At 36.4% G+C, this 25337-nt stretch overlaps 1 protein-coding gene across 2 annotated transcripts in view; it reads right to left on the reverse strand.

Moving 5' to 3' along the window:
• Positions 1 to 25337, reverse strand: part of ULK4 (unc-51 like kinase 4) — a 227382-nt gene that overhangs the window by 32462 nt on the left and 169583 nt on the right. For both annotated transcript variants that reach the window (XM_051612810.1, XM_051612808.1), the window contains exon 34: positions 21195 to 21380. In XM_051612810.1, the coding sequence (XP_051468770.1) occupies positions 21195 to 21380 (186 nt within the window). The remainder of the gene's footprint in view (positions 1 to 21194; positions 21381 to 25337) is intronic.

Genomic DNA, 25337 nt, shown 5'->3' on the forward strand with positions numbered 1-25337 from the left:
TACTTTTAACTACTAATGGCAAGTAACTTTATGATTTGCTACACCTGGCAAATTACTAAATATTTCAGCTATTTGCTAAGTGAAATGAAATCTACATGCATTGCTTTAGTCCCCATCTCCTTTCAGAGAAATGAATGTATCTCCCTGTACTGGTCTTACTTTATTTAAATAACCTGATAACATCCTTTTCCATCTTCTCAGGATTCAAAATAAATCAGTACAGCCTCCTACTCTACTCTTTCCTAAGGAATTCAGTCCTCACAGATCTAATATTTTTGAGTAACTAAAATCCTCAAGTCCTTCAATCATTCTGGTTTTGCAATATTTTTCTGTAATAAAAAAAACAGGATGCAGGCAGGCATTACCTCCCCTAATTCACATTCTGACATCTGTACTGGATCAGAAAAATCTGCAGTATTGTATTTGGACTAGGCTGTTCACAGACATGCAAGTTTTTCACTTCTGAAGTTACAGAATTGTTGATCTTTTCTAAGAAATTATTGTGCACTGAAACACTAAATTAAGAAAAAATACTGAAGGGAAAGGAGTGAAAAGAAATTATTCCTCCAAATAAGGTAATTACATAGCTAAACATTATCTATGGAGAGAATGAAAATCCTAAGAATCAATGGGGCTTAGCAGAATTACTTTAATGTGCCTGATTTTTTACAAGCACTAACCTACAATTTGCTGACATCTTAAATTATACACTTCTGAGAAGAGTACAGTTTGGCTACAGTGTGTCATACATACAAAGTCCTTGCTGACTCAATGAAATTATATTTTTGATACTATTTTGACAGGCTGGAAAAATCCTTACAAATTATATCCTCTAAAAAAAACAAATCCCAGAGTTAACTTGCTGATTTACAGACATCATTTGGTACAATCTCAGCTGAGATACAAACTTAGTTCCCAGCATCCGTTATTAACTGCACCAGAAGGGCCTGAATAATCATTAGAACAAAGCAAGAACAGACGAAAATCTTCTGGATCCCAGAGGCCTGCAAGAGATCCAACTGCAATCCAAGAGGATGGAAAATAACCAGCCCAAATATTTTGACCAGAATTAAGTATTAGTGCTTCAGTAGCTTCCAGAAAGAAATATGATTAAATGGAGTATAAAACCAAATATTAGAGAAGGAAAAAAGATTAAGTTATTATGCAAACCAGACATTTTCTATGCAAATTCAGGCACTGAACTTCTATAATCTGAATTTTAAAACATAAGTCGATGTCTTGATTGTAAACGGTGTTTTTTCTTTCTGAATGTCATGCTGAATTACTGTGTGCAAATGCAGGGTGTGTGGGTGGAAGGGACTGGCACAAGGAGGAATTCATTCTTCTAAAAAAAAGGTTTTTCTAAGGACATGGTTAAGAATAAGACTCTAGCACTTTGAGTAGAAATGGAACTAACCACTGTTTGTAAACACACCGATGTGCAATGAAGAAGCATTGCTCATTATGTACTGACAATATTTGATTCAGCCCATGCATACAGCAGTAAGCTGGTGTTGCTGGCCTCAGTGTCATCCTTCTGATCTCAATTACTGGTTATGGCCTCTCCATGGGGAGACCAGGGTGCCTTACAAGTTAATATGGACAATGTTCAGACAGGTCTTCTGAACACACCTCTGCTGTTCATTCCTACACATATTCCATTATTAAAGTGCAACTTAGATACACCAATTGAAATGCTTGGCTTCTGTAATTCCCATTTTGCTTCATCAACTACAGCTGTTAAAAGCCTTTTATATTTAAAGCACTATTCTAGACCTATTACATATTTTCAGTTTACACATCTGCCATACAGAGCCATGAGAGGTAGATGAAAAGTCATAGTGCACTTCTAAATACAGCAAGCTCTACTAGCAACAGTCTTAAGATATGTAGCCATGGCTTTCTCTCATTATTAGGAGGTTGCAGTTTGTCTGTATAGCTGAAAATTAGGAATGCTGAGCTTGTGAGCCTCATCAAGGCAAAGCAGTAAGCCTAAAGCCTACTCACTTCAATATAATGTACAAGTTTCCCACTCCTGGCATTTCTGGACTAATACAGCAGCACTTTTTTAGCTCATAAACCGGTGCAGCTCTGCTAGGTCACTGACACTGCTAATTTACAATAGATGAGCTTTTCTTACTCCAGTGATGGTGAGAAGTGCTTAAATAAATAAGAAAGCCTATTTCATACTGCAGCTGTATCTTGGAAGATTGTTGTGTGGTTAGTTGTACAGAAGAACAACAGAGCTGTGTAACTGAAAGAGAACCCTGATTAACACATTTCCCATAATTTTTATGCAACAATATCTCAAAATAGAAATTAATCTCTAGTTTGCGTTTCAATTGACAAACTAAGATGAAGGTATCTCAGCATGAAATCTATTTGTAAGTGGAAACAATATTATTGCTCCCTATTGCAGACAATTTGACAAATGCCTATTCTGGAATAGTTTCTAACTCTTCATCCCATCAGAGTATGCACTGAAACCTGTCCCCTCTAACAGTCACATACCATTCTGCAGAAAGGTGCCACAATAGTATGATCATAAGAGAGTATGGAGGACTGTGTTAACATCTGTTGACCTTTTCAGGTTACTTTCCTTGAGACAATGGTACTTCAGATCAACAAGTGTTTTTCCTCTCACTGCTTATTTATAAGTTCCTACTGAAAGTAACAAAAATTTAGTCCTGCTAAGTTTCATCTCCTTCCACACCAACAGCCTTCCAATAATTGAATTGAGAACGTTTGCTGTCCAACAGAATCTGTGAAGAATAATACTCTCTATATACACCAGTTTAAGACCTTCTTGCATGCCTTTTTTCCTCCCTTAATGTAAATTGCTCTAAATTTCTTTTTAACATAGCATTATTTTCTGTGGTCACCTTACAGGATTAGGAATTAAGAATTTTATTTTCAGTTTTATCACTAGCCATCTTGGCTAAAACAACGAAAAATGACAGCCTAAAATATTCTGACATTATGAGAACAACTGACAGAAGCCTCAGTATATAATATTAGTTTAAAATTATTTTGTTGCTTCAAATGGGCACTGTATTTTGAAAACCACAATGCTCTAAAGGTAAGAATAGAGTAAAAAATACTTGGAAGCAAGATTAACAGAAATCAAATCTGTTTCACTTTTCTGAGCAGAAAATGGAGGAGGTTAAAGTTATCAAGGCCAAAAATAACCTTTCGTCTTAGCATGCTTTCAGTAGATATAATTGGCTGCTTCTCACAAAGGACAAAAAAAAAAACAACTTGGATGGGTCAGAAGCCAATACCGGTTTAAGACTTAGCCAATTTGAAGTCTTACAAGTAAAAGTCTGAAATCTTGAATTAGACTCTATTTGTCACCCAAAAGCAACACAGAGTGAATCACTAGGCAGTCATCATCTGTCTGCTCCACACACCGATCAAGATGCCCCATTCTGCTGTACTGACAGCCTATCATTAAGGTATTAGAAACTTAAGCATCTGAATTGAGTCTTTTCTTAGGACTGTGGTCACACTGGGAATTGTCCTAGTCTCTGTCTCTATCCAAAAAAGGAAGCCTAAGGAGATGTCCATGACTGGCGTGACTGAAGGCTTTCCTGTGACTACATGGTGAACAAGCAATGGGATGCTGATCCGTACAGTTCAACCCTGCTATTCCCAACAACGTGCTGTTTTCACAGTTTTCTTTGTCTGCAGGCAGAGACTAAAACCACCTCCCATATTCCCATAATAGACAATATAATATTTGGCCATAAAGCACCATTTCTGCTCAGACTGCCAAGCAGAAGCACCTCAGACAATTCCACCAGAATTTAATTTTTCAAACACCCAAGCTGCAGCAGGCTGAAAAAAGCTGTGCAGCAACAACAGGCCCAGTGTGACCTGCAGACAGTTCTAACGTTGCTATCCCAAGAAATACGCACAAGTTGGTGGTCCTAGAGGAGTGTGAGAGCCCTTCCTTGCGTCAGTCTGTCAGCATCTATTAGGATTAGTCAGCACTTGCACAGGAGTTAGAAGAGGTTTAAGGCTATGATAAAGACTTTGATATTTTATGTTTAAAGGTAAGCAGAAACCATCTCTACTGATCTACAAAAGCATGAAATAGCAGAATGGACCTTGAATGGGGCAGACAGGTGGTTTCAAATTATTACCTCAATTAAGTACAGACACTTTACAGAGATCTTTCTCTGATAACTGGATAAATGATAACACAGGGAAATTTCTTCTTGCTTGAAGCCAAATGACCTCTCCAGTTTCTACTTGCAGTAATATCAGCACAAACAGAGTAATACATTTTGCTTAGAATCTGCTAGTTAAAGCTCAAAGAAGTTAATATAGAAACAAGTGGCCTTATTTGGATTAACAATAGAAGTAGAGGAAGGGGCTTGAAAATTATTGAAAATCCACCTAATTATTAACACTGATTAATTGGTGAACTACAATTAACACCAATGAAGAAAACCCACCAAGAATGAGCTTTGAAACTCAATGGTCTTTTGCACCTTAACCTTTTGTACAAGGCATCTTAGCATATAGTTTCTAAACATATTTTTTGTTTAAAAGTTGACTGCATTTCATAAGGGAAAAATGATTAAATAATGACAAATAAAATATTTAATTTAGGACTAAAACTTCCTCTTTTATGCTAAAGCTCTTCCCCTACAATTATATTTCATATGGCCAGATCCTTTTCCCTCCCCAGTCTTTTTCTTTGATCAATAAACCAGTGCTGGCTGAGCAGAAAAAAAAAAAATAATAAAAAATCAGGGGTGTTAAGTTAGGATGGCAGACTCACCAAGTTCAAACACCTACACTGAATTTTTTTTCTTTTCTTAAATTCATGTTCAGCTTTATAGCTAAATCAAGGCTCCAAACTTCAGCAGTAAGGTATCTACATTCCGTAGATAAAGGAAAATTTTTTTCATCTTAAATATTTTAAAAGTATGGATTACAACACTTAATACTATTCCACTGTTCAAAATTAAAAAGCAAGTGAAATAAAAATATGAACTGACACAAAACCATATATTTCCTTCTTCAAATTTTTCATACTTGCAAAAAACCAGTTTACTTAACAGATACCAGCTTCTGTAAAGAGAAACACAATTTGTTTTACAAATGGCCATGACAAAAAAAATGATTTGGCTCACACTGTGTTTTCTCACTATTTATTGCTGCTTTGACAAGAGCTGTACAAAAAGAAACATTGGCTTTGAGTTTTGTCACCAGATCCCAAGTTTGAACTTACTTGCATCTTCAATTAACCTAAAAATTTTAGGATAGTATCTGAATTTTGCTTTCGTATGATGATTCATCCAGACCAAACAGCAAGAAATTGAGTGGATTAAAACTAGATGAACCAGAATAAACATGCAAACAAAAATCTTTGCATAGACTTCCTCTGGAGTCATACTGCAAACATGCACATACCCAAAGGTTTTTAAATCTCAGTTTTCAAATGTGAGAGTATCAAAACATGTGTGGCTTTTTTCCTCTGTGACTTCACAGGAGTGTATAGTAATTACAATGAGCTGTTCCACCTTTTTAAATTAATAATCAGATTTGAGCAAAAGCTGCAAAGGTAAAAGTGCCATCAGAGGGCAAACCACTAGCGTTGTCACTCAGAAGTTTCTGCCCACATATTCAGACCAGGTTTGGAGACTAGAGATGAATTAGGAATGTACCATAAGGACAGGATTCTGTATGGGATATGATTCTAGAAAATTATTGACACTTGTAATTACTTAACTAGAAACAACATAATTTTAGCATTAGAATGTCAAGATATTCTTATATAAATTATTTTATGCAAATGGTATAATAATTAATGGGAAATAACCCATTTAAATCAATGTCAATTATACCACATTTAGGTAAAAAGAAATAGCAGAAATGTGTCATTAAAATCAGAAGTGATTAATCTAGATTATAGCTGTAAGTGCTGCTTGGCATTTAAACAGAATGTTCATATAGGGCAGTGAAACTTTATGATACATTAGAAACTCACAGAGGAAGTAACAAAGTGCAAAGAGACGCCTTTTCATCAACTCCCAAACAAAAAAAATACAAGTAGTTTGAACAGTGCATACTGAAGGATGCAGCCAGCATTCAGTGGCTGTACATGCCAGACTGACTACTATCATAGCTCCAGTAGTCTCTGACTGCTTCCCAAACAAGTAAGACTTTACTGCTTTTCCATCTGTAGCAAAAGTAAAAAATGGAGTGGTGTGGTGGGGATGTAAAGGGTCTTTTCACAGACATCAGCAAGCTGAAGAAAGGAAATTTTGCTTCCTCTTAGGAAAGTCACAAGAAATCACTTAAGCACAGTTCTTTCTGTTCACATTAATGAACCTGAAACATATGCTTAAGGTCTTAATTTTGACAGTGATCCAAGTTCCTGTTAATTAATTTATTTATCTTGCTTCTGCCCCAGAAAACCAGATTAAGATTCTGCTCAAAGTCATGAGCTACGACCCTATATCTATGCATAATGCTGAGTATGAGAACTATGAAAAAACCTTCTAGATGGAAATACGAAAACTAGAGGAGACTCGTAGCCTGCAAGAAACCTGTGCAAGTCAACATCTGTCTTCTTAGAAATTTCATGATAGCTAGGCTTGCACATAGTGACCAAAAAAAAAAAAAAAAAAAGAAAAAAAAAGAAGAAATTAATATGACCAGTCTTGTCTCTGAGTGTTCTGGAGAACAATGTGAATCTCATCCCAAGTTAATAGTGCTGGGATGCCCCCTAGGCATGTTGAAGACGGATGGCCCTATTTTACTCTCAAAATCACAAACCCTTGCTGTTTAGAAAGCTCCTGGAAGAGAACTTTCTTTTACATCTTCTTATTGGGACCTGTTGATGGCTTCTCTATGCTTCATCACATCTCTAGGCCAGACAGAAATAAGGGCCCTGAATCTTGTCCTGTTTTCTTTCAGGATGTTGTGTGTCAGCAGGGCACTAATGATAGCAAAACTTTTGTTTCCTACTTTGTAGGCCCTGAAATACTATCCACTCAGTTACAGGAGCCAGAAAAGGGTGTGGGTATATCACTGTGAGCTCCCCCCATAATGTGTCTATGCCAAGGAAGATAAATAAGCTGATCCTCTTAACAACAGGGCTCCGAGTCCCAAAGATCCTTAAATACGTAAACCAAGATGAACTATTATGTTGCAGAAATCACTTTGTATAACAACAGAATTAGGAAAAAAAATCATTTTTTTTGTTTTTGGACAGGTCTCTAGTTGTTAATTTGTAGATGCACTGAAGTTGTCCAAATAAAACAGTAAAATTATCTACATAAATCACTTGGGGGCTATGAGTAAACAACACTTACTGCAAGGAATAAAAAACCAAAACAAACTCAAACCGGTAAAGAGATGAGACAGGAAGGTCTCTCTTTTTTTTTTTTTAATATACATATAATCTTACTTCCAGATCTCGTTCTTTAACAAAGATTATATCAGATATATTTTCTTTGTATGTTGTGTAATCAAACTGGATTAGACATCCCTAATAATGAAGATGTTGCTACTATTATTACAAAGTCACATAAAAGTAGGTGAGCAGCTGTAGCCTAATAAACATACAGCTGAACAAAGGAAACTGCTGACAAACTGCAATCTTGTTTTAATGTAAATTCTCATGTGTTCACATCATATTTTAATTGTATGCTACAATAAATAAGCTTCTGTCACTAGCAGTTTCTCATAAATGGGCTAATGCTAATTATCCCTCTATTTTCAACCACATAGTTTAGTAAAAAGATCAATGTCAGGAAAATAACACAAAAATAATGAGCTTTGCAAGCCTTTTGAGTGGCAGAAAATATTATAGTTTTCTTTATTTGATTTTTCTAGTTTTATATGAAAGCTGTGACAACTTTCCCATAAGACATCTCAGTAATTCAGGCATTAGATCTAGCAATTTATCAATTATGTAAGAAACATATAACCTGTTTCCCTAAATTTTTCACTGTGATTCCTGTGCTGGTGAACAGAAAGCAAAAAATGTGCAACTCTATCACCACCACTGAATTTAAGGGCTGGTCTGTCTTACATCTGGAAATATGTGATTAAATATGGGCAACAGGTTTCCTTTCTATTCTGTCCCTTGTTCTACAACTGGCATTAAGAAACATTGGTTTGGTCTGCAGTAATTTGTACTAGTCTGACAAAGTTACTTTAACTCTGACTAATGGTAAGACACAGCACCTAAAACAATGCTTGTCCAGGGAATGATAAAGAGGAAAGGGCCCTTTATGCCACTCAAGTGCTACGGAATTGCTACTTTTCACTCCTTTTATCTGATTAATCCTTCTAGTTACATGTCTTAAGCTTCCAGTCAAAACCAAGACTGTACTGAGTACCATTGACACAAACAGCTTGAGACACAAAGGTGATGCTGGCATCATGTGGTGGCCCCTTTCATACATACATCTTTTCCACACTGCAAGCACGGCATCAGGTCTGGCTGGAGTGCAGCCCCAGCCACCTGGACGGCATGTTTGCACCTCCTGCCCTGCAGAGCAACAGCACTGATGGAAGGCTGGGGGATCTGAGGGATGCGGAGATTACTGCACCTACAGGTGCTTTATTAGTGTGGTACCAACACTTGTCTGGCTGTTTAATGTAATTTGGTTGAACTTCTGTTTAAAACACAAACCCTCTTTTTGTTTCCTTTTAAGCAAGTTGATAGGTAATAACGTCTGCATCTCCACTGATGTTGGCATGATGCCACTAAATATGATATCGTTCAGTCTGTTGGATGAGGGTTCAAGTAAGGTTACCAGAACTTCTCTGTTCTTACTAATAATGTGGTCATGGTTAGAAAATGTCCCTAGAAGACATCATACAATGACACTACAAAACATGGTGGCTTTGGTGCTCCTTCTCTCTGCTTACAGTCTTCCCAAATTCTACACAATTTCACTGGAGCACATTCCCTACTGCGGATATTATAACACAAAAGCCCAGCTCTGATCCAGCCTCTGACTGGGAGATGCATCCCTTTCCATCAGAGGGGAGAGGAACAAAAAGTTACATAAGGAAAGCAACCACTTCCAAAGCAACCACCTCCAATCTCTTCTCTTTCTCTCTGTTGGACAGAGATGCTGCAAGCTGAACCCCTGTAAGTTGGGGGGGAAGAAGGATCAAAACAGCACAGAGGGGACAGGCTGTACAGAGTGGGTCCCAGGATTCACTTCACACTAAAATCAGTATGTTCCCCAGCCTCAGAATCTAATCCGTTTCCTATTTTGGGAATTACACAGACACAGAACTGCAGTGATAGCACAGTAGAGAGACAGTGTTCATCATTGCTTTATATTTCTCACCTCGAATCCAGACGTCATTTTTCTCAAATACACATATTCAGCAGTAGTCAATGCTGCTCCTTTCACATTCCAGTCCACATCCTGCCACTGTCCTCTGTACCTTCCCTTACTCCCAGACGTCCCAGAGTCATTAAATCACCATCAGAGTGATGACATTTGCATTCTACTTTCTCATCCAAGTTCAACCAGAAGTATCATAATCTTTTAAGTTCTTGAAGTATTCTAGAAGGTATCAGTCAAGACTTAAAGCAATCTTAGCAGACTGATGTTTGGCTGCTATTACCTTCTAATAGAAATGGACACATTCAGTTTACCTCATTTCAAAGCCATCTGAACTTTGTGAGTAAAAGCTTGATTACATCATTACTAGCTTAATCTCCCATTTAAAACACTTTATTAGAAGGGAAGGGAGGAAAAAGACACAGACACAAGCTTTAAAAGCCAAAACCCTACAGGTACTAGCTTTGCTCTTAGGAAAGACTATTAGGCTTCCCAAATAGTTCCATCTCATATCACAGCACCCTATTTCACACCATTTAATTTTCTTGAAATGTAACAGTGAAAAAACCCCCACAACCTTAAACTCAAATGGAATTTAAATGGTTAAACTAAAGTACTTAGTATCCTATAGAATTTCTTCTCCCCAGTCAATTTTTTGGTCTCCTCTTTCAATCCTTTTGTAAGAGAATTTTTTTTTCTTTTTTTTTTCTTTTTTTTTTCCTAGGACTTAAAATACCTAATGATTTGAAATGCTAAACCAGAGACTTTTTGTAGGTTTGACATTCAGGAGTAAGTAATTTGTACTTTCAGGAAATTAGATATCCTTTAGAATCCCTGCAACTAAATTTGAAAAATTAAGGTATTTCTAACCCTAGTAATTTTAGAAACTTTTAGCTATTACGTAGGTGGAAATACTAAAAAGCAAGAGAATTATAATTGAATGAGAAAATTTTAAAGGATTACAGAACAGTATATAAGCCTAATATGTGTACACACACAAACACATCCCAGAATGCTAATGTAATTATGTCCTCTTGAGATCATAAATAGTTTTGCATAATTCAAATATGAAGCTGCAAGAAGGGTAAGAGAATCTTGTTGAAAGCTGCAGTGGTCAAAATATAGGATAAGAGTAGGCATTTTAACATTCTTGCTCCTCCAGATTTCAACATCAATTCCCACAAAGCTTTCAGCTTCATTTAAAAGAGAAAAAAAAAAAAAAAAAAGTAAGTTTCAAGAAAAATCAGGACCATCTGGTTCAGAAGAGAAGAATCCAAAACATACCAGTAGATGTGGAAATACAGAACACAAAAAAGACATGATGAGAAAAGGATACTAACAGATAAACTGGTGAAGGTGATAAAGCGACTAGATGAGTCTATAAAATAAATAATTGTTAAATAACATCAGCTTCAAAACATAAAATATATTCCATTGTAGTTCTAAGGTGCAATGCATGAACATCTCTCTGATGTCATCAGAGCTCCTCAGTTGGAGCAACAGTCCACTTGAGCAGTCCTGAGGGCATAGTATTTAAATCTTTCAACAACAGCTGTAATTTGCTTTTCAGCAATAGGAATTTTCTTTACCAAGCTAAAAGAAATACTGGTATATTTGCAGAGTCAGGGTCACACATGTCTGACTGATATATGGGGCACAAATTACTCTTAGCCATCTTACAGTTATTTACTTTGAAAATAAATATTGTGTGCCATTATGTGAATATACTCCCATTGATATATCAAATACATAAACTGTACTAATGATTTAAAATTACAAAAGAGGACCCTGATCTATGAACAATTATTTCCTTTATGCTTTATGTAAGCCTGTTATTTTATAAAGTATACTAAGAATTACCTTTTTAGTCTTTAATCACTAGCAATAGTTGGGAGAAAAGTAGCAGTATGAAGATGTTTTTATATACTCATTTCCATGGGAATTGTAAGAGATTGTAAAAGATTAACTTGGTTTTGTTTTTAGCTCTAATCTCCTTTGTCTAGACTTTTGCTCTAATGAGAATAAGCAACACACAGCTAGTCACTGAGGGATCTTAGTTAAAATTTTAGGGCTGACTACATGCTGCTTTACCAATTAAGCTCAGCAGAGCTTTTCTGGTCTGGCACTCAGGGCCAGCAACTCTCTATCTAAGCTCCCCTCGTAACTCCTGCCTTTGTATCCCTCCAAACCCACCACAGAGAAAATCTCTCTCTGGGGGACAGGTAGAGAGTTTTGAGCTGCCACTTCCCTGGAAATGATGGCATCTTGCTGAAAAGCCACAAAGGAAGCATTCAGTTAGAATGAGAACAAAGTATTCTGCCTTGATGATGTCTTCTTTTTTTTTTTTTTTTTTTTTTTTTTTTAAGTGACAAATGGGATAATAGTAAATTGCAGTTACAAATAATGCCATTTGTCCAAATTATTAGTCTCATGGACCCCACGGTTTAGTAAATATACCTCACATCACACACATATATATATATACACACCTCACATCATGTATTTATGGCACATTTTTATATACACATTTTGCTTAGCACAGGTAGAGGCAAGTTTTGATACTGCTGCAATTCTGCTGCAATTCTAATATGCAGTAAGTCTCTTCATGACAATTACCATGGATTCACAGCATAAAGATAAGATTTTTATCCACAAAGCACAATATTATGCACTATGGAACATACCATTTTTATTTTTCAATGTATACTGGGGTTAAGCTCTATAACAGTTCTCTTGCAATTAAGTACATCAGTGTATTTCCTTAAAAAATTAATTATAAATCACTGGAACTATTTGATACTATAAAATTACATGCATCTGTGGATCCAATTCTAAATGCCCACTACATATTACTGGAAATACTCTCTTACTGATATTAAGGGATTTAGGTGATGATCTGTTTTTGACAAGACTGAGGTTTGTGTGTCAACTTCACTGCCCTTAAAATGCCCCCTGAAAGGTCTAAAAAAGCAAGCTGTATAAGCAGAGTAGAGCTAATACGTAAATGAGATCTTCTTATGCTGCATCATATGAACTCATCAACTGGGCATTGCATCCCAGAGAAAACATCTGCTGTGTGAAATTTAGGACAGCCCATAGAACACTGCATCACCACATATTAAATTCGTTATAAATTTATAATTATGTTTTTATAAAAACATTACATTTTAATAGCTTAAAGAAGTGACAACACTGGGCACTTTATAAAAGTTTAACTAGTAGAGTCTTCGTAATGTAAAATGTGGAGATTTCATCACTGAAGGTGCTGGATTGCATCATTGGTTGAATTTGGGAAGTGGGGGTCAGTTACAGTAGAAAGTCTAACCTCAATGCACACAGATGTTATTTTTAAACATAACCTTATTTCAGAACACTTACATGAATCACAGACTCATCTGAAATTCTGCAACACCGTGTTCATAATGCCCAGATATGGTTATCATTGCCAGGGATTAGTAAGTGAGCATGGGCCCTCTGTTGGGGAGCTTTAAATATATGCTCTTATTGTTAATAAATATATCAACCAACCACTAGATGCATGAGAAATCCAGAGAAAAACCTTAGGGTGGTTTGTTTTCTTTCATTGCATGTATGTTTTGAGTGATGCTTCTAAAATAATTTTCATCTTTGATCTTTCCAACAATCTCTAACTCCTTAAACACTGCCTTCCTTTTGCTTTATATGGTCATGTTGCTTGGTCTCATTATCATGACCAGCATACTTTTGTTATATCTATCCTATATTTTTACTCACAGTTTCCATCTGACAGCCAAGCCATATCAGAAATGCCCTATCAGTTTATTTGTCTCCTTTGCCTAATTCACGTGCCTCAGAGTCCCACATCCTCATAGCTTGATGTCCAAGGACTGTTTCCCTTTACAATACACCCCTTTAATCAGTCCAACTATATCCCCTGTTTATCTGCATCCACACACTGGCCATTAAATCAAGCTCTATGTAACTTGCAGATATGCTTGTGGCATGATTTTTGAAAATACCAGCTTCACAGCAGTGCTCCAGCCTTATAAGATAAAGAGTATAAGGATCTAGACAAAGTGAAACACAGCTGATGTTTGTCAGATGCCATATTAAAGTGCAGAACTTGTAATACATTAAAAAAAATTAACAGATAGAAACATTGACAAGGATATTAAGGGAGCATTGAGGATTACCAAAGAGGATATGTCAAGACCTTTTTACTCTGTCCAGTACTAGGCAATCTGGGAGTCTAAGGAAGGTCCAGCCCTTCCAGTAGGGAAACTAATTCCTACATTAGGTTTCCTCCTGATACGTGATAGTTAACATTTTACTTACATGCTGAAATATAACAGACGATTTTTCCATCGGTAAACTGGTCAGCAAGGAGACTGAGCTTAAGAGCATAGGTGTAATTAAAAAGGGAGGGGTTTTTTGAAAGGTTTGCAATATGAGTTTGCAAAAAGTCGCAGTAAAACTGGTTTCTATTCTTACCTGTACCTCATCTTCAACGTGGGAGACCAAAATCTTTCAAAGCCATTTTAGTTTTTGGTAACAGCCTCACATGGAGATTCGATGGAGACTAAGGATTTTTAAATTCTCCCATGATCCACATAATTTAAATTTAGAATAAAATGAAGATACCTTTGTATTAATAATCAGGAGTAGCTAGTTAAATTCTCATTCCTTCTTGCAGAGAACTGAACCCTGCCCAAGGACCTGTTTTATCTGGATGCTCATCTTAGTGTCAAATTATTTCCTATTTGGGAGAGTCACTTTCAAACAATTCCTTGGGCTTATTTTGAATACAGGAAACAAGCTGCGTTGTTCTCTGGAGCAAGAAATGACTTTTTACTGTGCTTGCACTGAGCTTTCTACAATGAGGTCCTGGTCTACAGGCACTAATGCAGTTCAGTTATAATAACAATGAAAGCTGCAACCACTGCTCAAAAACTCCCATTAATTCTACAAACCCTGGAAATATGTGCAACCTGGTCTTAACATTCAAGCTGAGAGAACATTTTAAATAATTCAATCCTAATCAATTCATGTTGGTAGACCCTCTTTGAAAATATTGTTGATATTTACTGCTCCTTATCTGAGGACCATGAAATATTTTGCCAACATTAATCACCACAACAGCTTGTGAGGGTAGGTGAGTAATATTAAACCTAAAGCTGCTAGGACAAAGCAGAAAGCAGCAGAAGTAGGAGCTGTCCAGCTGTGTATTAGGAAGTTGTCAGCATCAAGGAAATACTAACTCAAAACATGGTTTAGTTGCAAAGCAGGTGTTTGTGTATGTGGTGGAAATACCAAAGGATAGTGTGGTCTCTTCAATATGGAGAGAGCACTCCACAGTTACAGTTAAAACACTGACAGCAAATTAGTCATTGCAGAGGTGTAAATGTATAAAACGAATCAGCACTTTAGATTTAGATAACCATGGATATTCCAGACATATCACCAGGTGCAAAAAGGTAGGACCTAAATCACATCAGAAAGTAGAAGTCCCAGAAAATATTTACTAACCAAAAGCTTCCAAGCTATACAAAATCCTATCAAACTCCCAAAATGATAAGTTAATTGCATAAAAAAGTTCTCACCATATGACTTAACGTATCATTACTTAATGTTTTGATTTTACCACTGGTTATATGAAACCTAGTTTGTTTGTTTTTTTAATAAAATAGGCTCGTGGTGTCCAGTGACCAGCTGAAAAAATAATTTTCTGCTTAGATCTGACTAAAATAAATTCTAACTCTCACAGGTAAGAATTTCTTGACACTTCCAGTTAAGAATACCCCAAGTCAAATACAAAAATAAAATACACTGTGTTTATGGTTATACATACACAGGGATACAAATTATACCACAAAAAGTCAATTAGAGCAAGTGCAGTCAGAGAAGTACAAAATTGACACAGCAGAAGGGGATCTTGACACAGCCAGAAATAAGTGATCCTATAACTCTGGGCCATTTATAGAGATTTAAATATTTGCCTTTTCTATAAGAAGAAATAAACAGAGAATTCCTGTACCATCTGGTGCTCTGGGTGAAAAAACAGCAAAGTTCTCTGCAATCTGGTATCAGCCACAGAACTCCTGGACAGGATCAAAAGTGACAAGATAGGGGAAGATAAGAATTCCAGGGACTGCATCAGTGTCTGAGATTTACCCATGGATACTTGTTCTGTTTAATTTCATAAGACAGAAGGATAAGTACTGGGAAAAACCCCACCAGTATATAACTTTAGAATGCTGCTCTTAAGAATTTTAGCCAACTGAAAGAAAGACATTGTAAAACTTAGAGGTAAATGAAAAGGAAGGCTAATCAGAAAAGGCCTATTAAAATTCTTTCGGTGCTCTAACCAAGTGTGTAAATCTAAATACCAAAATATTCTTCCTTCTCCTATGATAGAAAACATAGGATGCCAATGTCAAAACAAAAGAGAAAGTCAAGGACAGTGCTAACATACTGTACTACTTCCCAGCATCCTCAAAACACTCTATGAATTACACAAAGTATAAATGAACCTGAATTTAGCCCTTCACAAGTTACGTAAACCAGGTCATATACATGTTCTTACCTCAAAGGTGAAACAGTATCTAACCATTTCAGATGAAAATGAAAATTGTTATCAGATCTGTACAGTGAATATTTGTATCCTGGATTTCAATAAACAGAATGCAATTAGTCAAGTTAAAATTAACCATTACTATAACCATTAACCATACTATAAAGAATGCCCTGGGATCTCAAATGATAGTTAACTACAGTATCCTTCTCACATCTGGAGATCCTAAGTATTAGTAGACATACAAATAACATTTTCATACAGTACTTTTTAAAAAGTACTTTTTGAAAATCTATGTTATTCTTAACATAAAGCAAATATTTATAAACAAAATAATCTGTAATTTAGGATTTGACATTGCTTGCAGAATGCCTGTGAACAAACTCAGATATTACTATTCAAAAATCTTACTTTCATTGACTAAATGTTTTCCTTCTTAGTGCTACTGAAAATGCTTTACTAAGCTTAAAAAAAATCTTCCATCAGGATTTAATGGTGAAAGTACTTCACCATTAAAGTGAAAGTGAAATTATTTCATTTCCATGACAATTTGGAAGAGCCCATAGGGCATTACAAACTGAACATGAAGTTAAAAATACAGCTTAAATATACATATATCCAAATTACTCAGATAAATTAATCAATGTTGGCTCAATTCTCTGTTCAGTAAACCATAAACCACAGCGAAGGGGCTGTGCCACAAGAGAGCTATGCCTGTCAAATGCTGAATTTCTTTAAATTGCACTGTCCTAATACACTATTTAAATCATTGTTCAATTGTTGTTTAAATTGTAGTAGCATAGTTATGATCAGCTGCATTTGCCTTCTGAGTAATTTAAACCAACTTTTTCTTATCTCATTGCTAACTCAAAAAACACATTGTTCCTTGACTAAAGGGAAGGGTCTGGCCCAGCAATTCTGCCTCACAAACATCCCTGCTGACCAATAATATTCATCAGGGACATTGGAGGTTTTTTTTTTAAAGGAGTGTCATTAGATTGTAATTCAGACATAATATACGCAAATACAAGAAGCTATACTTAAAAGCTTACTTTGCAACTAGATTAAAACCCAGAAGTGAAGGAGGAGGGGGGAAGTCTCTGGCAATGTGCCCACATGGTATGGCAGGCCTGGAAATGCCATGGCAGAAGGTTGCCAAGGGACAGTGGGTGCTGGAGGCCTCCCCATCACTCATCTCTGGGGACTCCCTCCAATTTCATTAAAACCCTAAAACAAGGACCTGTTCGAGTGTGAAAACAGGGGGAGTTTCCCCCACAGTCAGAAGGGTGGACAGGCATTATCCTTGCCTTGTGTTTGCTCCAAAGCATTTTGAGAAACCTGTCTTGTTTATGATCTGCATAATGTATCTTAATGGTGATTAGCTTATTCTTCTTGAGAGGATCTTAAGTTGTTTGTTTCTAATGAAATGTTCCATCCCACCAGGGACATTATTCTATCAGACTGAAGCCAACACAAGATGGTCTATAAAGAAGTGATGCAAGCTTTCTAACAATTTGAAAATAAGAGACTAATACTAATGAAGGATAAAAATTATTCATGTAAGAGTCATCCTGATTTTAAAAAGACATGCAGTTTAAGGAAAACATATATAACAACATGTACATTTATAATGAGTACACCTATAAATGTCAGCAACCCACAAGTGAGTATTGTATTCACAGTCTGAAAGCATCTCTGTTACAAATTTATTCCTCAGAGCAATAGAATATTATGGATTATTTATTAATTAAATTAATTAAAGGCACACTTAAAAGATTCAAGTTAGCAGAAAGATGCATAAGAAGCTTTTCTCCAGATAACGGAGCCTATTGGAGAGCGCTGTGCCCTCTCAGCAGGAGACAAGCCAACAGGTTCCCACAGCATTCTAAGACTCTGGGAAAGCAGGATCTGCTGGCAGTTCCTGCCCAAGCACCTCCTTGTGGTGTTGAATCCTTGGAGCTGAAGCCGTAAAAGGGACGCTATCCGAAAATCTCTCGGGATTTTGCTTCACCTTCTTTAAGGCAAGCTCCCTGCAGGGGTACTTCTGGGAATTCATTTTTCTCAGAGGAATTTTTCCTTATTACTAGATGGAATAAAAAAGAGTGTTCTCTTGGTTTAAAAGCTGAAACATTTTAAGTACACAGCTGCAACCCCACACCCAGTGGAGATATTGACTAGTTCTGTACAAATTCCAGTGATAATCACTTGCCTTTACATTACTATCAGATTACTAGATGGTAAATTGAGATGTCAGGCAAATTTTTTCAGGCAAAAATTGAACTATTTGTTTCTCTAATGGAAATTTCTTCCACTTCACAAAGAAATACTTTAATCTAGATTATTTACTCCATACAAGAGATAAAGTAATAAGATAGTGATTTCCATAAAGTGTGGCAGGAGAGGCTCCCAGAACCAAACAAAAGGACAAGATTCCTCCCCTGACATCATTGATGGATTATACAAATGATGCTAAAAAAGATGAAGAATATCTGAATAGCAGTATTGTCTGACCCAAGATGAAGTAACCAGAATAAGAGAATTAGTAAAAGGTCTGAAAGGGAAAAAAATCCAAACCACCAAACCCTGTTTCTCCAATTTAATGATTATATTCCATTTCTGTCTATCATATCAATAGCAGTGAGAGAACATTCTTGGAAAAGACTGGTTAACCTGGGCCTGAGACAGTCAAAAGCTTTGAAAGCCAGGAGCTGATTATAAAAAAACAGAAAAATTACAGTCATTGCTGCCTCTTTAAAGCTTTTGAATTATTCTTACTTATACAGTTACTAAAGGTAGCTCAGAGCATATTTTCCTGGTTTTCACTCCTAATAATTTCTTTGTACAGCAACATTAAGTCTGTAGAAAGGGCTCCTCATTATGATTCCATTAGTAAGTGTGTACAAAGATACATTTTTACCCCTGCCTGGCCTGTATCTTTATCTCTGTTCAATAAATAATATCACAAAATTGTAGGGCAAAAATAAGTGAAGAAAATATTGCAAGAAATTTATATTGTCCTGCAGTCAATTTGCTAGTCAAAATTGATGATGACTATTTAAGAAAAAACAAACTTCCAACCACCTTCCAACTTTGCCCAAAAAACCCTCCAACCACTAGAGATAAGACTTAATGAATACCATTAAATTAAAGCAACACATAGATATTAGCTTCCTTTTCATCAGGGTAAGGTCATCATGTACATCAACAAGCTCTCTGACACGCTTTAAACTGAAAACTCTCAAACTGAGACATCTGTCTTCATTGATCCACTGGAGTCATATAAAACACTTGGGAAAAGATTAATAAGTCATACTGCCAGGTATTTTCCTTATTTCCAGAAATACATGCTATAAAGGCAGCTACAGCACAAACACATTAAACTCTTTTTGTATATCCCTGTCCTATGTAAGCAACAACTGTGCCTGTAACCATGAAGTTAAATGTAACTACAGGTTGGAAAGATGCTCTGCACAAGCACTGATTGGCAAGAATGGAAACTGGTGCACTTAATGATCTGTCTATTAAAATATTGTTCAGACATTAATAAAAGAAAAACACTGCTCTAGGCTTCAAAATTCAGCATGAACAGCTGATGTGGGCTGAAGCCTTCTTAAATAGATATTATTTTATTTCAATGTCTTTTGTGATTATGACAATTTTGACAAGATAATTATCTCCTCTGAGCAGGACTTTTTAAGGTTTAGAGAAAAAATGTAAGATTTATTAAATAATCTGTCAAATTATCTATGAACCCTGCTTTCAAAAGAAATCCTATGATCTCATTAAAATAATTACAGCAAATCTATGCCTGATGTTATAAATAACAAGTACCAGTATCACCAGCATACAAAGGAGAGAACTAAAAGTACAGGAACTTGCAAGATTCAAAAGGTGATAGCATAGCTTTGTTCTCTTAAAATAATCAACAGAAGTTTCTGTGTTAAATATCCTGCTAGGTCAACTTTTGAACCATAGTCTTCAAAATGGAGGGAACAGAAACCAGTCTGTAGTTATGCTAAAAAATCAGCCAATCTAGATATGTATAATGCAACCTTATTTATTGGGGAAAAGCAAAAATCAGCAGCACAACAATTACACAAAAAGAGAAGCACAGGTACAAGCAAAAATCAGTAGGAAGTGCCTTTAAAAAAAAAAAAAAAGCTAGAATTCTCTTTTCAGGAAGTGCATTAGAAAATAGAGGAATTAAACCTAAGGTGATGTCAGGAATGAGAGAAAATATGAATGTTAAATATAATTTCAGTTTTAATTTTATATATTCATGCTTCTTTCAGGGAGAGAGAGGACTGAGCAAAGTTGGGAAGAAGGGTATGGTGTTTACTTTCCTGTGCTGTAAATACAGCAGGCAGGAAAAAGAGGACAGGAACAGCTCTGAAAGCTCTACAAAAAAGATTGCTTCTTAACTCTGTAAGTAGGATGACTCCTGCTGCTGTGGATTATGGCCTTAATTCTGCCAGCCAGCACTGCACTTGTAAAATTCAAGTGTCTTCTTTCTCTTACACTGTGGAAGTTACACTCTTTAACTGAAAACTCCTTCTCTTGAAGAGTAAAGGGTGAAGTAATCAACCAATGCAAGGTGACAATGCAGGAAAAGCTTCTTATCAAGACACTTCAAGATAGAAACATACTATTATCTGAGAGAATGTTACAGATACAGAAGGTCTTCAACTTAAGTTACTTGAAAGACGAAACACTGCTGTCATGCCACCATGTCAAAGCATGACAGAATTGAAACTCCTACCCATCAATAGCATCACAAGATGCTATCACCTGTCACCTTCTGCACGATTCCCACTGATTGGTATTCTCCATTACAACCACTCCAGCAGAAGCGGTCCCTATTGCTTGCTGAGAATGAGGAGTGGACAGTCTATGCACAAACCTATTTCAAGCACAAAATGGAATTTTATTTACCATGAAACCAAGCACTGTGTTTCTGAACAGCTATTTAATGCTACAAGGTTAGTTGCCTTTCAGAAGGCATTCAGAAAATCGTTCTTCATAAAGCTGAAGTGCTAAACAATTACATAAATAACATGAGTTAAATAGCTGAACAGTTAACTGAAATAGGAGAAATTCAGCAATCATTTGTAAGAGGTTTTAAGTGTAGAAGGCCATCTTCTCCAGAAAGGTTAACTGAAATGTAGAGACATGAAATCTAACTTTATATAATTTGTTTTCAAAACTCTTTTGTACTCTTTTCACTTTAAGAGGGAAAAAAAAAAAATTGTAAAAAAAAAAATCCAATTATATAAACGAAACACATGGACTTTTAAAATGTTTGGAAGCCAACTCACCAGTCTCTTTAGCACTCTTAACAAAAGTTTCAGTTGTCGTGCATCTTTTCTAGACTTCAGTACTTCAGCAAAGCTGTCCATGTTTTCTGGAGACATACTCTCCTGGCTGTTCCCTCCATAGAGCTGAACCAGCAGCAATAAGCACTGTGAGGCACTCTCAAACATTTCGGTCTCTTCACTGGGAAGCTAAAAATGAACAAAAAATGAACAAACAAAAATCAAATTCCAATTTAATAAAAATTGCATGTCCCTGAGGAATTGGAACAGTATTAACGTTTGCATTGTGCCAGGAAAGAGTAATTTCTAGTTGGATGACTCAAAGTTCCATTAAACTAAGCTTAATAAAGTGATGAAAATATAATTAAAACATACATGTTCTTAAGCAGTAGTAAAACTATACCTCCACCACAATTCTATCAAATACCCTATCCATAGTGACATCAAAAAACACTGAAAAAGTTGTTACAAATTCTCTTATTTTCAGACAGTATATTTTGCTTTAAATAGAAGTAGTAATAGCAGAAAATATCATTATAGCCGGGATGTCTAAACTCCTATACAACCCACACCACAAAACTTTATTTAACTATTTCTAAATCAAGTCTACAGCTTCTGGTTGTGGTAGTACACAGGCTATCCAGCTATTTAAAAGATTTTAGGTAGGTGCACATTAGGATGTATGTTTTGCAGAATTTGAATATTTTCCTAAATTCTAGCTTTTCTGCTCTTCTTTGAAGAGCACTGGAGCAGGCCTTAGCAATGGGATGGAAAAACTCCTGGAAAGCAAAATTATGGAAAAGACACGGGGGCATGGCTAATAATAATCTTTAGATGAGATTCTGGTAGAATGACACGGCTATCAAAATTATGTATATAATTCTTGAAAGTAACATCTGAAAATAACAAGTAGAGGTATCATATTATGCATGTATTTGGCACTGTTGGAATGACAACAGGAACACAATGCCTAGTTTTAGGGCACATAGCTCACAAAAGCTAGTGAAAAAATCATATAGGTTTCTTGGGAACAGGCAGGAGGATAAAAGATTGGAAAACCTAACAGCAGAAGACTGAACTAATTAAATATCTATAATTTATCAAAGGGAGGGGTTAAAGGGCACTTGATCATACTCTTCTGGTTACAAGTGAGAAAAAGCAGGCTGAGGATGGGTTAATTCCTTTACCTGAAAATGGACTGATAAGAGACAATGGCTCAAAACTTTATCTAAAGCAATTCAGATTAGAAGGAAGATAGGACTTTGATTTCCTTTTTTCTTTCTTTAATAAGGGTAATTAACAACTCCCTTAGAACTGAGACAGATATAAATTGCCTGTGATGGAGAATATCAGAATAATCAGGTTTTTTTCTAAAAAAATAACAAAATGCTTTAATGAGAAATGTACTTAGGGAAGTCCTATGTCCTGATTTCTTTTTAGCAGTTCTACTTTCCAGTCAAGTCTCTTCGAAGTGACTGCATTTGCTGAAATTAGCGGCATGTTTTTCAGTCAGTGTCTGCTTCTAGGACTGGTAATGCTTAATGTTTATAGTTACTGTTGGAGAATGGTATGCAGAACCACAGGCACTGCTTGGTTCTGCTTAACTTCTTATGCACCAGAAACAAAAGGGCAGAAAAGAGGTCACACCTGCGACCTTCCTGTGGGCAAGAGTGGACCAGACAGGTGACCCCGACTGACCAAACTAAGTGTTCCATCGGTATAAATCTCAGTATAAATCTGAAGGATCATGAGGGTCAAACTCTTTTCATCCATGGCTGGCATCCTGGGAGGACTCCATCCAGTCTTTTGCCTTTGATCCCAATCTGTGTGCTCCTGAATCCATGCATTCCTGGATCCAGCTCCTGCCTGGCACTGAATTCAGTCTGGGAGTTTCCTAGGGCTGCCCTGAAGCCTCGGGGCTGATGTGAGCATTTTTGGAAGGGAGCACGATAGTGATTTTGTATATATTTGTACATATTTAATTTTATTTTTCATCATTATTTGTTCATTAAAGCTTTGCAGTTTAGTTTCCAATCCACAAGTATCTCTCCCTTATTCTCTTTTCCTTCCCTTTCTGGGGATAGCGGGGGGTTAATAGAGAGCATCTGTCACTTGTTTAATTGCTGGCCAAGCATTAAACCTTGACAATCTTAAATAAGATCCTAGAATAAATTACTAGAATAGCCTTTTCTGGCCTTACAGTCTATGAATGGAACAAACTATACCAGTGGTGATCTCAACCAAGAAGGTATAGAAGTGTAAAGATACCTCATCACTCCTATTCAGTTTTTTAACTAAAAAAATACTATTTAAATACAAAGAAGCTAGACAAAGTACAGTTAACAGACTACCCTTATTGACAGTTAAAAGGAAACAAATTATATCATCTATCCAACCATTTTTATAATATGCTCAACCATTTTAATAACCATTACTTATTTAATCTGCAGTATGAACTTCTCAAGTTTTTTTTCATTTTAAGGAAAATCCATACAGTTACTGTAAAGCAATCTGGGAACATATCATCAGACATATATATACACTCCTGAAATATTCAAGCAGCAATTCCCCAGGGATCTGCATGCAAATACAATCCTGTTTTCCATTAGCTTCATAGAGCTGGCTGTTTAAAACATACTGAACTGAGATGTAAGCTCTGAATACATAGCCCCAAGACATATCACATTCTATTTGACCTAATGCTATGCAAGTGACAGCACCACAGCAGCTATTTCTTCCCCAGTTTTGCTGGGTGGTTTTTCTTCATTCCAACCTAAATGCCAACTATTTGACTGTTTCCTTTCCAACATCCAGAACTACCTAAGAACATCACCAACAGAAACAGCAAGGGAAAAAAGGAGGAAAAACTATAAACAGTAAACAACCTTTATAGCTCCATTAATATCTTCAATCCATATCAAGTAAAATAAAATCAGCTTTGAGCCAGCTTGTATTTCCTTCAACAAAAAAGAAAGATATTGCATAAATGAAGGAAAAATTAAACTACTTTAATGTATCTCTTATTCTTTCTAAAAGCAACACTAATTCACAGTTTGTTAGTAGATCAGTGCAGACAGGTATATCAAGCACTCTCTGAAGAAAATCACAGCACAGGAACTATAGTCAATTTTCAAATGTTTTTTTGTTGGAAAACCAAAAATTAAAAAAAAAAAAAAGTCCATGAATGTTTGGACAGGTACACCTTTGCCCTGGTATAGTAGTGCAGGCTAGTTGCTAGAGTACATAAGCACAAAAATTCCATGTGTAATCACAACAGCCACATATGGAAGCAAGAGTGTTCTGCAGGTCTTTTTCTGAGGTATTACAGACATCAAACGCAGGAGTGGAAATGTGCTGTTCCCTGCAAAGGACTGTCCCTGCAACAACCTTGCATGAAGAAACACAAAGCAACATGTCCTTTGCAGTTCTTCCTGAGACCAGGTGGGTACATGACTTCCAAGGAAGCAAATTAGCAAGTCCAACCTGTTAGCATTATTCCCAAGGAAGGGTCTCTTCAGCAGGAGTCCCCAGTCAGTGAGACAGTGCAACACTTTGATCTAGGTGAGGAGGAGCTGGGCTCGGGCCAATGGCTTTACTTATCTCCTCCTGATACACCCAACATTTTGTCACTGCTGCTGCTTTTCACAGGGTATCCAGCTGCCAGTGACCATCCTCCAAACCTAGCCACCAGTATCACACCAGGGTTCACAGTACTTGCCAGTCATGACATCATCCTATTCAATCACAAATGACAATGAAGTCTTTCACAACCTGTTGTACTTCAGCCTCTTCTCCTCCTCTGTTTCACAAGTCTTTATGAGCTTCAATGCTATCTAGAGTTTCTGGAGCAATTTGCTGTCATCCTGGAAAACTGCAGGGTAAAACAGTAACAGTGTAGGTCTTGAATGAATAGGAAAAAAAGCTTGGAATACGAAAGACCATATTTGCTCTGGAGGGGATGAGAATAATTTGCCTACAGTCTAACCCATGAGAAATTAGGGTGGAAGAGGAACTCCCAGCAATATACCTTTTTAAATATGTCCCCATCAGAATTTTTCTCTATAACTCTCACCTTTTGGCTGTTTCACTACCAACAAGTAGAGATTTAGATGTCAATATCAGTCACGAGCTGGTAACCTGAAATTT

Source organism: Apus apus, chromosome 2 (genome assembly GCF_020740795.1).
Source record: "Apus apus isolate bApuApu2 chromosome 2, bApuApu2.pri.cur, whole genome shotgun sequence".
NCBI classification, from domain to species: Eukaryota; Metazoa; Chordata; class Aves; order Apodiformes; family Apodidae; genus Apus; species Apus apus.